Here is a 17,203-nt window from a genome sequence, read left to right as displayed (position 1 = left end):
GCTGTGTGAAGCTGATGTGAGGTAATGTAGAACTGTATCAGATGCAGATTCATCACACTCTCACAGAGAAACCACTAGCTCCTGGATAACCAGCGTCTGTTCTTTAAACCCTGACTCAGCTCCTAGCCTTGGAAACAGAAACACATTTCCTTCATGAATCACTTTCTTTTTGTCACCCAAACAGCAGGTGCTGAAAAAAAGTGAAAGGGTTGCATGGTAAGCGAAATGTGCCACAACTGGTAGGCTGGAGGCGATACTGAGGCAGCAAGGCAGACAATCCAGCCATCGTGAATGCAGCGCCAGCAAACTCCAGCGGTAAAATAAGATTTCTAAAAATGCTGTCAGCATCACCCAGTGCTTCTTTTCTTTTTCAATCTCCAAAGAAACACAGAGAACGAAACCATGTCATATGGCTGGAGTGCATGTTAAGGCAAAAGGACGGAGCCAGGATGGAGGGTGTACAGACAGATGGGGACTAGCAAACAAGCAGACAGACAGACAGGCCAGTGGACAGACCAGTGTTGCCATGCCACATGTACTGCAGACCTGTGTCGTTCCTGCTTGACTGTTTAATCTCAGGGGTGGGGTGCGTTGTGTCTCCATGCAACTCATTTTGTTTACCAGTATGATCTAAAAACTGAAAAAAATCTCTCTGGTCTGTTCTTTTACACTGAGGTCATAGTAAGCAAGTTACATTGCAGTGTAATACAAGAGGTGGTTAACCACCACGGACCAGGCCTGGGACTGAAGGCAGGGCCGCAACGCACCAGTAAAATAGCTACTGGCCTGATTCTGCCTGGACCCCTTTAAAAAGCTCCAGGGTTTCATTTCTCCATCACGTCACTTACCATCTATTCCTGACAAAACATTTGAATTTTCTCCAGTCACAAACAGAGGACATGTCTTTGCTACACGCTAGACGATAGGTAGACAATGACAGCCTGAGCAAGAAAGATCTTTATGTTATCTATAGATCTTAATATTAATAAAAAAAATCATTATGGATCAAGTGTTTCTTTCTGGTACTTTTATTGATCATTCATAATGCATTTGAGTTTAATAGCAACAAAGGCGGTCATGTTTCTGACCAGTGACATCAAATGAGTTTCACACACTTCCTGTGTCTGTCACATTCTATCCCAATCCCAAGGCCTTCTGGGAAAGAGGAAGACCATTGGACAAGGGAACTGCACCTATGGCTGGGTGAAGGTGAAATCTGTCAATGCTCATTTGGCAGAAGGGTCAAAACTCTTCAACAAACTACATGAAAAGGAACACTACAACTTTAAACTGTGGTGCCTAATAACAGCATTGTTTGCAACGAGAGACCAAAATCAATTGATATCAAGCATGGTCTCAAGAGATCTGAAATAAATAGATCTTAAAAAAAAAACATTCCCACTTTGCCCAGTACAGTCACGATTTTATACAAGCTTCTTCTATACTGTACACCACCATGGCTGGTTATGAGATGTAAACGGGGCTTTTTGCCATGTTCCTTTTTGATCCCACAGTGGGCCCTTGGACAGACATGAATTGGTGAACACAATTCAATTAAAAAAATTCAAGACACAGAATTTTTTAAGAAATATGGAATCCAACATTGTTTCAGCCAGAGACTAACTGCAGTGATAAATGAGGAGGATGTGAGGTTTAAAATTTGACGTTCAAGGTGCCTAGTGAATATAAGCCTCCATCCAATTGTGTTTCAGATCTAATTCAGGCCAAAGGACTCACAAATGATGCACAGTATACAGGGGATTAAGATTAATGGCTGCTATCTGCTTTCCCACCACACAGAGCCTCAGTGTGGCCACCAAAAAATAGGCACTATACCCAGGATCTAATTAGTGGAGAGAGGCAGCGTCTTCTGTCCGTCTTCTTCACATTCCCACCAACAAAACTCACAGTCTCACTGAGCTACAAAAAGCCCTAATTACAGAAGCCAGTTCCCCTCTTTGAGTGGAAAATTGTTTGAGTTGACTCTGCTGCCACTCGGTCTGCATGGGGCAGGGAGCACTCAAATATAGGCGTGTCCTTGCCATCCTGTACGGTAGCTCCAACAGAAAGTTCCAATTGTGCGGTTTTCCAGAAAACCCTCAACATTCCGGTGAAAGGGATTCACAGTGCCGGGGGCACTCGTCAATCGGCATTTTACTGTTTGATATGCCGGACCTTTGACACTGAATGGATCCTTAACACTAACTTAGCAGTTTTGAACAGTCCCTTATTTCAGTTGTTTCAGTCCAGAACAACCTTGATATATTCTTTTTAGCGTCTTTCATTTGGCTTCTTTTTAGGTTGACTGATGACAAGGAAAATGTCCCTTTATTTTACATACTTAAAATATGGATCACATATTCAAATATTCTTTGTCAATTTAATTTATTCCGTTGTGATTAAAAATAAAAAAATAAATCATGCAGTACTCTGACAAAATACCTGTCTGTGTTCAACAAACATTGTGTGAATATGAGTACAGAATCAGAGTGGGACGCTCAGCTGCGTCTACAAATTACTAGGCAGTACCCTCTTCCTTAACGGCATCCACTGGGATTTAGCATTCCTAGTGTGCATTTCTAGTGTGTACTTTAATCCGTGGATGCTACGTCTGACAATGGCAAGTTATACAAACTGCTTTACAATGCATCATTTATACACCATCAATTAGCCTGTCTCTGACTGCTCCACTTATTCATTTCCTCGTCCTTCCATGCTTTACGACAGGGGGATAATGTCTGTCTGTAATCCATCTCAATGAAGCTCCCGTGCAGTGCATTTAGGTTAGACCCCCATTGTCGGTCTGCAAAACAGAAGAACGGCTAGCATTTCGTGTACATGTGAATTTCTGAATCAGTCACTGTCCCACAGTGTACTGGAAGGAGACACTAAGAAGGCTTTATGCATAACACCACACAGAAATGCCACAATAAAAGATGAATTTGTCTTGAGGAGAGAATGAAACTGAAAAAAAGAAGCCAAATAACAACCATCATTAGGCACTTGTGAATGGCGCTCTCACAATAGAGGGCAAAGTACCTTGGCTGGGCCCAATGAAATGCAAATGTAGGGGACATGGGAGAAGTATGGTGAGGAGATACATTCAGCCCTGACCTATATAAATTAGATCACTTTATGTCCTCCTGAGGTCTGACAGGTTCTTCCTTATAACCCCAATTTTATTCACTATTCTTGGTCCTGTGGCCAGTGGTGGCAGCTCCTCTGAGGGACACCTATCAAATCTCATGGATGGATTAAGATAGAACATCTTGCTGACAATCTTGCCCTGAGTGCTTCAGGACAAGCTTCCAGCACAGCAGGAGTTAATTTGTTTCATAAATATCAGTTTCTCCACTATTTTAGGCTCTTTTTGGCAAATTTGTTGGCACTCCTTTGGAGTTTTGTGGGACAATTACAAAGTTTCCATTGCTTTCCAATCAAATTATGTTCAGGAATAGGCCACTCAATGGCATTCACACTCACTTTACATTCTTTTATGGTAAGAATATGGTAAGAGGGTAATAAGGATTAAAGAATGAACAAGGTCTGGCAGCATCAGAGACTCTTAACAACAGTGAAATTTAGGTTCAAATACCTGCTGTCTGCAAGGTTCTGAAACCACAGGAACTTCAACCTGTGAAAATAGCAGGAGCCCAACTAACAAATTATCTTAATGGCCCCTATCACAGGTGCCGACACAAGGGCAACGGTTAAGCAGCAATCCGTGTGCTGGCAGGTTTTTTGTTTCAACATTAAGGTAATGAGGTTACTATCTATTAGGTCACATTAGTAACATTTCCTTGCAGACATGCATCATGGGTAATAGCTGTCCTTTGGGCATTTCAGAAGTGTTTGCAGGAATGGGTGCGTGAAAGATAGACAGACCGTAAACAACAGGCAGTGCAGAGAAGACAACTGTAGGCAGGGTTTTTATGCACATGATAAAATACTTCCTGGTATTCAAAACTTGCAGAATCAGGAGAGAAAACTAGCCCACTGAGCTATATGTGATGTCATTATGTAAACACAGGAATGTGTGTCATTGCATTGTACTGACATCACTAAGACCAGAGCAGAGACAGGGGGAAGACTCAGAGGGCTCCATGAGGAGAGTCAAAGGGACAGTGATGAGCACCTCTCTGATTGGGATGATTTCATCGGGAGAGTCAGAGGGAGGGTGAGAGACAGAGTAACTAACACCTCTCTGATTGGGATGACTCCATGGGGAGAGTCAGAGGGAGAGTGAGAGACAGAGTAACTAACACCTCTTTGATTGGGATGACTCTATCGGGAGAGTCAGAGGGAGAGTGAGAGACAGAGTAACTAACACCTCTCTGACTGGGATGACTCCATGGGCTGTGGTTTTGTTCAGTAGAACAGTCCGTTATACTTAGAGTCACCTTTATGTGCTTTGAGTCAGACTTAATATATTTCATATTAAATCATTTTTAGGAAGGGAAGCGTCTCCCTAGTTTTAGCGTCCGTTGTGCTTTGGGCTGTCTCTGCATGACCTGGAAGTCCATTAAAATTACAAAGTCTACAATACTGTGACTCATAAAGGAACTGTGTCAATATGTTTCATTCACTTCCCTCCTATATCCCCTTTCTTGTGGCATAAAAATCTGTTTTGACTGTCTTTTGTAGAACAATGTAAAGCAGCCTGCCATAGACAAAACAATGGAACGGCTAAGCAAAGCCGGGGAAGTATGTAACACCTTGCTTGTCAAGTAAGAGGCAGAGATTAGAGAGATTGCAGCCAAAAGATTATGTTATTGTCGAGTGCAAGGAGGGAATTTGCTTGATCTGGAGATGTGCTGTGCGGAACAGCAACACATACTGCATGAGAGATAAAATCACTGCTTCTGCGCCTCTTTAGATCTGTCCAATCAGAAGGCTAGGAGAAGCACTTTTTACTTACCTTATCCTCCAATCGGATCAGTCTGGCTCCAACAGTGTAGTACTCTTTGTCTACACCTTTTTCTGCAAAAAATAAAATATAAGTAGGTCATGGAATGTGCTTTCGAGAAACCAATTTGCCGGGAGTAGACTGATTAGGCCACAGCTGTTGCTTTACCTGGCAGAAACATTCCTGGTTTTCCTATAGTGTGATCCAATCTGTAAAAAAGGAGGGAAAGCAAGAAAAAACTGCGGTCATTAGCTAAACACACCCTTGAAAGTCCATGGCTGCTGCTTGTGGATTGGATCTCGTCATCCACAAGGAAAGATATTGATATACTGAGCAAGTCTGGCTGGATGTGTACAGTATAGAGACCATGGACATTAGTTACATGAGTAGAATGTGAGATCCTATATAACCCTTATGAGCATTATAGTTGATGAAACACACTTTGAAAATACATTCAGTTTGTCTTTCCCTTATCCCAAATTCTTATATAAAATTGGATTGCATGTTTTTCTCTAAGTTGTGTAAATTCAATCCCTCTGGCAGTCATCCTTCTACATAGGTGTAGCCCTTCTGTGCCCCAAGACCTATTGTGTTTTCTTCATTTCCTCATTTTGATGCCAAAATGGTTCCGTTACTCGTCATCCCACAATTTTATTATAGTTCTATATGTCGTATAGTTTTATTACAGTATATAAATATACACTCACCTAAAGGATTATTAGGAACACCTGTTCAATTTCTCATTAATGCAATTATCTAATCAACCAATCACATGGCAGTTGCTTCAATGCATTTAGGGGTGTGGTCCTGGTCAAGACAATCTCCTGAACTCCAAACTGAATGTCAGAATGGGAAAGAAAGGTGATTTAAGCAATTTTGAGCATGGCATGGTTGTTGGTGCCAGATGGGCCGGTCTGAGTATTTCACAATCTGCTCAGTTACTGGGATTTTCACGCACAACCATTTCTAGGGTTTACAAAGAATGGTGAGCAAAGGGAAAAACATCCAGTATGCGGCAGTCCTGTGTGCGAAAATGCCTTGTTGATGCTAGAGGTCAGAGGAGAATGGGCCGACTGATTCAAGCTGATAGAAGAGCAACTTTGACTGAAATAACCACTCGTTACAACCGAGGTATGCAGCAAAGCATTTGTGAAGCCACAACACGCACAACCTTGAGGCGGATGGGCTACAACAGCAGAAGACCCCACCGGGTACCACTCATCTCCACTACAAATAGGAAAAAGAGGCTACAATTTGCACGAGCTCACCAAAATTGGACAGTTGAAGACTGGAAAAATGTTGCCTGGTCTGATGAGTCTCGATTTCTGTTGAGACATTCAAATGGTAGAGTCAGAATTTGGCGTAAACAGAATGAGAACATGGATCCATCATGCCTTGTTACCACTGTGCAGGCTGGTGGTGGTGGTGTAATGGTGTGGGGGATGTTTTCTTGGCACACTTTAGGCCCCTTAGTGCCAATTGGGCATCGTTTAAATGCCACGGCCTACCTGAGCATTGTTTCTGACCATGTCCATCCCTTTATGGCCACCATGTACCCATCCTCTGATGGCTACTTCCAGCAGGATAATGCACCATGTCACAAAGCTCGAATCATTTCAAATTGGTTTCTTGAACATGACAATGAGTTCACTGTACTAAAATGGCCCCCACAGTCACCAGATCTCAACCCAATAGAGCATGTTTGGGATGTGGTGGAACAGGAGCTTCGTGCCCTGGATGTGCATCCCACAAATCTCCATCAACTGCAAGATGCTATCCTATCAATATGGGCCAACATTTCTAAAGAATGCTTTCAGCACCTTGTTGAATCAATGCCACGTAGAATTAAGGCAGTTCTGAAGGCGAAAGGGGGTCAAACACTGTATTAGTATGGTGTTCCTAATAATCCTTTAGGTGAGTGTATAATCCTTCTTCTAACACCCAAAATCTATTTCTAGCTAAACACCTGCTATAATATGGTACGCCCCAGCACTACATTCTTCCTGTTAAGGAAGTTCTCCATGGCCAGAAGGTTTGTTTTCTTTCCTCTATCGCTCCATCGTCTGTATCTGTTTTCCATAGAAATCTACATCACTTTTTTCTAATAGTATTATATTATAATCCCACTACAATAAAATGCAAAATGAACAGCAAGATTTAGAAGTTAAATTAAGACTAACTAATCAGTTGATCAGCTGCTGTTTTAATTATCAAGTCACACAGCTGAGGAATTGAGGAACACAAAGAGATGTAGAATACCAACATAAAACATCAATTTTGAATGGATGACCCTGCAAAAATGAAAAGATAAATGCCTGCTACTTATGTAATTATGGTTTTCTTTTTTTAATATGTGTACTATAAATCTTCCAAAGAGCAAATCTTAATAGTACTGAAATGATGAAAATAATACTGTTCTGAAAGATTGTACGTGGACAGAGCACATAAGCAATCATGGATTACAATGTAAAATGACTTCAGCTGAAGCCCGTCTGTGACACTGATGACTCCTCGTGCAAAGAGCAGTCTAAACACTCAGAGAACTTCACAGCTTGTCGCACAAGAGATAAAGATGGCAAACAAATCATTGAGGTACATTCAAACATGGCTCAACAAAAATCATGAGATGATTTGCAGCGGAAATAAATGCTTTGAGATAAAGGTGGATCAGAAAAATAAAAAGGGACAAAGTTAATCTGCTTTTGATATTCATCAGTTCAGTTATTTAATCCAGGCCTAAGGCTTAGATCAGGACACCTCAGTAGAAGCAGTAATGAACTTGGCCTACAGCACAGAGGAGACACTTTCAACAGTGAGTCACTTCCTTAGTTACTACTGCCAGCAGCCAGCTGCATGCGGGCGAAACCAAATGAGCTCCCCACTCCATTCTTCCAGTAACTCTGGACCCTCCTTTCCTCATCTGCCTTACAGATTTGAGCAGGAGTAGTGAAATACGAGTTCAGAGGTACTCATTGGGATACTCGACACTGGCTTCCCTCACAAGAGATGAAATGCCTAGTTGATGCTCTCCTCGATAGTCTTCCTCAGTTCAGCACGCGTCTCATCGCCGTGACAACAGACCCATACCTCCTCTGTAGCTCCTTGATCCGCACCATCATGTTGAGGTGGCCCTGGGAGTACTGCTCGATCACATCCCGCACGTCATATGGCTTCCGCGCTTGCTGAGGAGACAAGTTGGCAGAAGATCTTGGCTGTGTCTCCTATCATTACCATCTTTTCCCCATTAACACACCTGATGCAAGTCATATGTTTATGCAGTCTGCTCTGAGTTTTTAAGAGGACACTTACTGCTTTTTGAAACTGTAGACCCTTAACACTATCCTGTCTTTTACTTCTCTTAGAGTCAAAACATCTCTTTTAGAGTTTTTCAAGGTTTGTATTATTAAAAACCCCGGTAAAATAACATCTTGACACATGTAAACTTTACAAAATAAAATAACAGAGTTAAGATCTGGTTTAAAATGTATTTGTCTTGTGATGTGTGTGTATCCAATACATGATGATCTTTGTTGTCTGACCAGATGGGTCAGTCTCTGCCCAGGTCAGTCTCCCCAGATTTAACCCTGATGATGTAGTTACAGTGTCTCTCCCACCCATCCTACTGCACACCCTGTAATTTATCCCCGTTATACCTGAAACTTTCGCCTGGCCACAAAGTACTGCATCCTCCGCATGACTCTGACAGCAGACCTGTGGGCATTAGACAACCTGGAGGAGGTGAGACGAGACAGACCGAGGTAATCTCTGCTTTAGTCAGCCTTGACCCTGCATGTAGGCCACCTTCAGATCCTCTCACACCTTGTCTAGCAGAACAATCTATATAGAAAAATCTATGTGGCTTAGAAATAACATTTGTAAACTGTGTGGTAGCATGGTGGCTCAGTGGATAGAGCTGATGCCTCAAGCATTCTGAGTTCAAATCCCACCCCTGCTTTGTCTGTGTTGAGTTTTTCTACATGTTCTTCTCGTGTTACTGAGGTTTGTTCTGGGGACTCTGGCTTCTGGCCACAGTCCAAAGACATACCATAGCCGGTGTATTGACATTGCCCATAAAGTAAGCTTTTTTTTGTGTTCTCTGCGATGGACTTGCATCCTGTCCTGGGTGTTCCCGAGCCTCATGTCCTGAACCACTCGGGATGGGCTCCAGGCTTAAAGGGCAAGAATGTGTAAACATATCTGGTTCAGAGATCATATTTTAGTAGTAGGAAATGCTCTTCCATCATCATTTGTTATGGGAGTGATGGTGAGTGAAGCTCAGCGCCATGCCTGTGATCAGAATGTCATTGGTTCATATCTGGTGGTCAGCAGAGGGTTTTTTCCACCAGGAACTTGAGCAAGGCTCTTAACCACAATTGCTCCAGGGACTGACTGTGCTTTCACAACTGTACGTTTCTTTGGACAATGGCATCTAATAAGCAAATGAATGGATGGATAGATGAATGGGTGGATGAATGTCCTCTTCTTAGCGATTAATGAGATTCTTCTCACTATCTATCATTTATATTATTTTCTTTGCCCTTCGTTCAATAACAGTTGTCAGTATAAATGTAATGTAAAATCATTGACCTGAATGTCATATCTTTACACTGTTTAAAATGGTACATTGCACTATCCAGCATGTCCTTTTCTCAGAAGCAATACTCTTATCTCCCAGTTTCTCATACACTGCTCACCACTCCAATGACACCTCAACACCAACAAACTGCCAACCACCAGCTGAACAGAACCATATGTACAAAAAATACTTGGAAAAAACAGTTTATGTTTTCTCTTAACCACCAAAGAGCCCTGCATGACCACATACTTCTAAGTCACACCAGCTCTTGATGGGTTTTTATTTGTTTCAGAGTTAGAAGAGCTATTTCTGCTTTCACAGTTTGGAGGGCTATGCTTGGTTACAGAGTTTAGAGGGCTGTAACTGGTTGGTTCCTTAGCTTGGAGGGCTATGATTGGTTTTGTGATTTGGAAGACTATGTTTTCAGAGACAGAGCAGATACCTGTTTTTGAGGGCTGTACCTGGACAGGATATTGTTCATTGAAAAAGTCCCTATAAAATCTTATCTCTGTAAATATTACTTTGAGATGCATTATTGTTCTTTATTTGGGCAGACACATCAAGGGTTTTCTTTCTTCTAGCTACCTGAAATAATAAAGCCTTATTGAAGTTTTTAATGTGTTTGTCTTTCTACTAGTGCTGACACACATTAACCTAACTACAGACAGATGACAAACACAGATAAAACAAAATAATGAAGCTGGAACCTTACGGTTTGAGTCCACTGTGGCCTGGAGTGCTGGGAGGGGCAGCACAGGTGGGTTAGTGGTGTGGAATATGGGGTGAGGAGGTGGATCACTCTGCTTCACGAGTAAACAGTGGAAGCTTGTGACCATTCTTCCCTAAAAAGGTTATGACCCATCAGTAACTAAAGGCCTTTTGTTACAAGTTGATCTACAGAAGGTCACATGCTGCACACATAATGTTGACCTAATAAAGAAACATTCTGTAATTATCTAATGGTAAAAGCTGGGGGGTAAGATCAGGAGCTGCTAAACAGACTCTGAATAATCACAAAGCGGACAAGCAACAATGAACCCGAAGACCTGCTCAAGGCCACATATGATGTAAAAAGGGGTCAGGAGTGGATAGAAGTCACAGGATGAAGGGAAAAGGAGGTGTCAGGAAATGAGGTCACTGCTGCCCAACTGCACCTCACAGACTATTAATTGGTCTGGCTCCTTGTACCACGTCAGGAGACGGACTTGTTTTGACTACAGTACTTTCGAGGTTCTTCCCATTGTGAACTCAACAAGTCAGTCTAGGCCTCAATTAGAGGGGCGGATAAGAGAAGGGTTTAGCTGACAATAACAGAGCCAGGAAACATAAATCATGGATCAAAGAGGGCTTTAATAAACACACCTTTCCTGTCCCTGGGGAGTGTGACCAAATGTACACAGACTCATTGGACGGTGGTCGGGACAACCACCTTGGGATGATGCGTCACAGCAGACAAAGGAACAAGAGGAGCAATGCCACACGTTGGGGCTACCATTTCCTCTGTCCCACTTCCTTGAGCTTCCTGTCAAATGATCGACTGTTCTCTGAGATTGCTCAGAGCTACTATCATCCTCCATAGGTGATGCCTCATTCATTTCATATCACATATCTCAAACAGAACTCTGTAGTATATTATTTTGATTCAAACTGTCCGCTGGTAACAGATAACAGTGGCTCCTGCAGACTCCTCCTCGAACTCCCCTTCTGTCTAAAACTCCAAACATCACCAATCAACTTGAGAAACCAGAATACAAGTTTCTTCTATAATTATAATCTTTTTCCCAGGAGAATTTTTTAGAGTTCTCTCGTTTCTCAGGTCATCCTATTGCCAGCTCATCACTGTCAGAAATGGTGGACCTTCTTCAGAGAAATGTAGCCTACATAGAATTGCAGCTTGAATGGCATGCTTAATATGTCATGTGAGGATTTTTGAAAGAGTTGTTGCTGAAAGATAATGAATAGTGACCCTCAGGCAAGATACAGGGTTAATTAAAAAGAATTCAACAGAATGCAAAAGCAAAAAATTGTATAAATGGATATACCTTGTAAAGCAACTCTTATCTATCCAGTTAACTCAATCATTTTGTTTTAACAAAAAGACCAAAAGAAGAGCAGGAGAAAAAGAAGACAAGTGCCCGTAAAGTGTAAAAAGTCATAATTCCTGTCTACTAGCTACCATACCACCAGAAAAAATATATACAGTCAAACCTCAGATTACGAGTAACTTGGTTTGCGAATGTTTTGCAAGATGAGCAAAATTTTAAAATAAATTTTAACTTGATAAACAAGCGAGGTCTTGCAATATGAGTATTATTTATACACTGCCGAGGGTCACGTGATCACAACTGAGCCGATGGTTCTTCTCTCTCTCTCTCATTGCGGGATTGTGGGTAATCATTTCCCATGCTCGGTCTCAGTCTGCATGCCTCACTCGTATAGTCAAAATTTAGTAGAAAAGCGCCACCCAAATAAGGGCGTAGCAGTGCGAGCGATGAATCTGTTTAACGACAATGCAATATCCACATTTCCGTGAAATCGAAAAGTAGGCAAAAGTGGCAGTCATTGGATAGGTTCCTTGTGTAATAGACAGAGTTTATCACAGTGATGTGATTGGTTCTGGGAGCAAGTAGCCCCGCCCTTGAGTCTGGAGGTGATTGGTGTACGTCATGTTGGTACGTGCTGTGGGAGTTGAGTTTTGAGTTAGTAAAAAGTTTTCTAAGGTTGCAACGCGTCCCCGAGAGTTTTATTCCTTTCCCCACCAAGATATTACACCTTGTTAAAGTCGCACAAAAAGAAAAAGATTCCAGTGAGCCAACAGATAGCAGTGATTCTGTTAGTTATAGTGAAAGTCGTCCTACAAGATAACCCTCCTCTCTCGTCTCCCTCACACCATCCACGATTCTTTTCAAAGGTAAAGTGCAGGTTAATTTGTTTAATGTATTTTTACTTTATATTTTGTATTAATCATTTTTATATGAATATTTTTGGGTTGTGGAACGGATCATCTGAGTTTCCATTATTCCTAATCGGAAAATTCGCTTTGATATATGAGTGCTTTGGATTTCGAGCACATTTCCGGAATGAATTATGCTCGCAATCCGAGGTTTTACTGTACTGTAAAAGGAGAGGATTGCTGGAAAAAGTTTACTCAGGAGGATGTGTGACAGTTAATACATATAATACCTTCGCTATTAGCAGGAAACAAAAATAATCTCAATTAGCATGTGTGCAGTTGTGTAAGAAGGCTATAAATGATGAGGTTAACCCTAACAGCATTGACGCAGCCCATACACAGATGACTCAGCAATGGCATGACTTCATCCAAAGCGATACCCTCATTTTCATGTCAAGGGTGAGAGGAGTCAGAAGCAGAACTTGCTGACAGCGCTCAACATCCAAATGTTTCATTTGAGGCAGATGAACGAGCGCTTCATAGGGAGTCTTTAGTTCACTGCAACAAAGAAAAGCACCCCCCCACCCCTGCCTCATGCTTTTTGACCACACAACAGGGTAATGAAAAATCACATCTGTGACACATTTGTGAATCCCTTGTATATCGCCTGAAACAGTGAGGCAAACAATCATTCAACACAAAGCAAACACAGACATGGACAGGAGGGAAAGTGAGTGAGTGTGAAAGAGTGAGAGACACGAGGGCCTGCTAATCCACAATTAAAAGTATGTGTGGAGGCTGATTAGGTTATAACCTGGGATTCTCTCACAAAAGAAACTGCTAGAAAATGACAATGAGCACTCAGAGAATGCCTTGTCTTCTTTGTGGGACCTGCATGCATTAATCTTTGTGGAAAATTTGAGGAGCAATGGTTTCTCATCTGGAAAAATCATAGCTAAAAGACTGGCAGGTAAGATCACTACAGGGAGCACACCCAGAAATAGCTACATGGGATGTCATTATGTAATAAGACATAGAAATAAACAAGGTCTGAAGAGATACTGTACCTGGGGGGTTTTCCATGAACGTAACTAAATAAAGCCAGACTTAAGCGAAAAAGTGAGACTCAAATTAGCTCCATCTCTAAACTTAGCCTCATGTCGTTCCACGAACGCAGTTCAGCTTTAACTAATCGAGGCTTATTCAAGGCAGACTTGCATAGTCTCACTTAGTGCGCACACCCACGATATTTAAGAAGTCCAAATGAATGGATGAACGATAGATCGACCAAATGAGTCGGAAAGTGTTAAAATGAGATCGGTGTTTCTTTCCGCCGCAGAACAAACGCTGCTGATGGAGCTGTATGAAAAACACAAAGATGTAATCGTTAAAAAAGGCAATACTGTGGCCATAAACACAGCCAGAGAGTTGGCTTGGCAATGCATTACAGACAGATTAAATGCACAAGTTACGTAAATGCTGCAAGTGCTTGGCACGGTGGTACAGTGGTTTATGCTGTCACCTTATAACGCGAAAGTTGCTGGTTCGATTCCCATAGCCAACTAGGAACCAGCTGGGTTGAGTTCCCATGTCATTGCTATTGTATAATATTATTTGATGTCCGTAAAGTACTTTCAGTCACATCCGTGTGAAATGTTCTACACAAAAAAACGTATCTTGTCTTTGCTTTTCACTTATAAACTTTCAAAGTAGACTGTGACTAAACAAAATATAAAAATATCTTCCTGTTCATATTATTTTAACAGATTTTCTTTCAATTTCAGTCATTGCATTTCATGTTTGACCTTTGTAAAAGCGTACGCTTTTATTTTACAGTAAAATACCGTTATAACGGACTTCAAGGGACCTGGCAAAACAGTCCGTTATATCCAGAGTTGCTGTATGCCCAGAACACAACTACACGAGACCATTTAATCATGCCACACCCCAGCAGACACACTTGTGGTATAGATTATTATATTGTACATGTAGTAATCCAACTTTACATAACCAGATATGTGACTATTGATAATACCGACTACGTACGTATCTGCGCTGGATATCACCGGCATGCCACACGCCTTGTAGGTGGAACTGCATGTCCGTTATAGCCGAACAGAACCACATCTAAAAGCGGCCCTGGAGACGAAATTGTTTGTCCATTATAAGCGAAATTCCGTTATATGCGAGTCCGCTATATCCGATGCTTTTTCTGCATGTTCGTAAAGGCGCACGGCCGGGACCAGCGGACCTCGTCAGTTATAGACGATATTCTGTTACAAGCGAGTCCACTATAACGGGATTTTACTGTAATTATTTTGGAATTAATTGGAATGCTAAGACGTGATTTTATAGGCTTTATTATATTGATTATGTAGCAATCTCAGCTCTGTTCTCCATATTATGAAAGTATCACGCAGAGCTTTACTTCAGAAAAGATGGTTTTTATTCTCTGCTTTCTCGTCTTGCTTTTACTCACAGCACTGACTACAAGCTTCCATTTTTTAATATACGCATATACAAGACTCATTATCCCGCTAACTCAAACAAAATCATGTCATTTTGGTACACCTTACAAATTAACAAAAAAATCAATCAGATAATGTAAAATATAATGTCAGATGACATATAATTCAACAGATTAGATGGCATGAATAGTAAAATCGCGGAATGTCGTCCTACGGAATGATCTTTTGGGAATCTGTTCCCACACGACGGACGTTCTTTGAGACAACGCTAAACTAAGCGAGACAGTTAGCCTGGTCCCGAGCAGACTTGTTCGGAGGTGCAAGTTACCATGGCAACTCAGCGGGGATTCATTTAAGACACGTTGATGGAACGGAACTCTCACTTAAATAAGACAGACTTATCGAAATAAGCCAGACTTTCCCTTAATCCTGCTTCATGGAATACCCCCCTGGACTGGCTGGATTTTTATTATTATTACATTTTTTAGCTAAGACGGGGATTGTGTCATGTCAGTTTCACAAAGGATCTCAAGTACTGTAAATAGTTAGAGTGCTAATTTGTTCCTGGGCTGGATTCTGAAACTCACAAACAAACATTCGCACGCAGACAGGATGCTGACTCACAAACAGAAACACATATACAAACAGGCACAGACACTCATACACATACACAAAGATAAGATACAGATATACAGGTTTACACAGAGACACACTAACAGCTTGCTCACTCACACACATTTACACACACCTCCTTGCACCAACCCTCAATGTCTAGACTGCCTCAGAATGCAAAAGCAGTTCCAGGAGAAGGACCTGGATGGACTGAGGGAGGTGGTGGAGACCTGAGCTCAGTCAGCAGCTTATTGAAGCCAAAGGACAAGTGACGTGCTGCAGCGAGTTGTATAACTCACAGGCTAATAGGATTGTGCTGTTTAGCAGGATTAGGCATGTCACAGAAAGATGCTATTTACTGCAATCGGGGGGGGGGGGGACCACACAGAACCATTGTTTTTCCAAGCAATTTAAGGGATTACTCCTCTCCTTAGAAGCACCTCCATTATTCAGGGTTGCTTTTCACCCCCCGTGTGATAATCCCGGCATATGAACCCAGTGTGAGCTCTGGGGGGGAGTGAGCCTGAGGGGGTGGGTCCTCAGGCTGGATGCATTCTCTGAGTGGGTTGTGGAGAGGTGTTGACCTGCTCAGCTTGTGACATCATTCTTCACCTTTACATAAACCTGAGGTTTTATTCACACCATTGCTATTCTGATGTCTCATTCACAGTTCTGGTTGACTTCTATGACCCAAACTTCCAAGGTGGACCCCTCCTCACGTAATGATGGGGGGCCGGTGAAATGGGAGGAGTCACACCTTTCCAAGCTGCCTCAAATTGCTGCCAAGGGATCTCTCAGGAAGCTGGAACCCCTGCCCGGTTGCCTGTAGAGCACCGCTTCTCTGTTGGAGCTGTTAATGGCTTTTCAGCATGTCCTAAACTCACTGCAGGTGGGAGTCCATCGGCCGTTGTCGCGGAGACATGAGAAAGGGAAGAGGAAAGAAAAAAAGGGTGACAGGACAGCAGGAGCAAACAGGAAGCAAGATGAAAAACAGGAGAAGAAGCACTTAATACTCCTCGTTCCCATTACATGCTCAGATTTGAGGCCAGTGTTGCCATACTCCTGATGTAAAATGGAGGGGTGGGGGGCACATACCATAAAGCCAATAGTCTAATGTGGTGGTTGGCAGACTGAACCTTGGGAAATACCAGGAAAGTAAAAAACAGATACACAAAAACATACTCCAGCCAGCCTATTTATAGGACACAGAAGAACATTCCGGTTTCATTGCACTACCTCATAAACAGGTCCCCATTTGCAATAATAAAGTCCACTGTAACCGGCGCCCTGTTCTGACTCATTGGCGTCTAGGGAAAGTCTGGTGAGAAAATGATGACTATTTACTTCCCAGCCTGCCTTGTATTTCAATACACCTGAGGCTGGTAAAGAGGTGGGGGGGCTGGGGAGGAGTAACAAAGGTCTGTTGGTTCACACAGATCACAAAAAAGGCTTTGGGACTAGCCATCGACAGAGAGCAGACTGGTATTGAACCCACACTCTATAGCTGACGTCTTCCCTACACACTGTTCTCTCGGGCATGACGTGTCTTACCTGGCAGGATTTTTAACATGCTACATGACCCTGGTTTGGAGACCATCCAGATCTGCTTGTGTCCTCCAGGTGCTGTGCAGGTACAGCCTGGGGTCTTGGACAGATCGTACAGTCCTAGATGTTGTTGGATCCTTTGTTTTAGGGATTTAATGTACGGTGCATAACAAGAAAAAAAATAATAAAAATCCTAAGGGCTC

General features: G+C 42.2%; 1 protein-coding gene across 1 annotated transcript in view; it reads right to left on the bottom strand.

Moving 5' to 3' along the window:
• Window positions 1–17,203, bottom strand: part of kcnq1.2 (potassium voltage-gated channel, KQT-like subfamily, member 1.2) — a 135,490-nt gene that overhangs the window by 28,317 nt on the left and 89,970 nt on the right. Inside the window, exons 15-18 of the mRNA XM_072710286.1 lie at window positions 8,560–8,635; window positions 7,994–8,088; window positions 5,075–5,115; window positions 4,919–4,980 (exon numbers count right to left, since the gene is read on the bottom strand). Of these exons, the coding sequence (XP_072566387.1) occupies window positions 4,919–4,980; window positions 5,075–5,115; window positions 7,994–8,088; window positions 8,560–8,635 (274 nt within the window). The remainder of the gene's footprint in view (window positions 1–4,918; window positions 4,981–5,074; window positions 5,116–7,993; window positions 8,089–8,559; window positions 8,636–17,203) is intronic.

Source organism: Paramormyrops kingsleyae, chromosome 3, assembly GCF_048594095.1.
Source record: "Paramormyrops kingsleyae isolate MSU_618 chromosome 3, PKINGS_0.4, whole genome shotgun sequence".
Lineage (NCBI taxonomy): Eukaryota > Metazoa > Chordata > Actinopteri > Osteoglossiformes > Mormyridae > Paramormyrops > Paramormyrops kingsleyae.
This window is presented reverse-complemented; position numbering and strand designations above follow the sequence as displayed.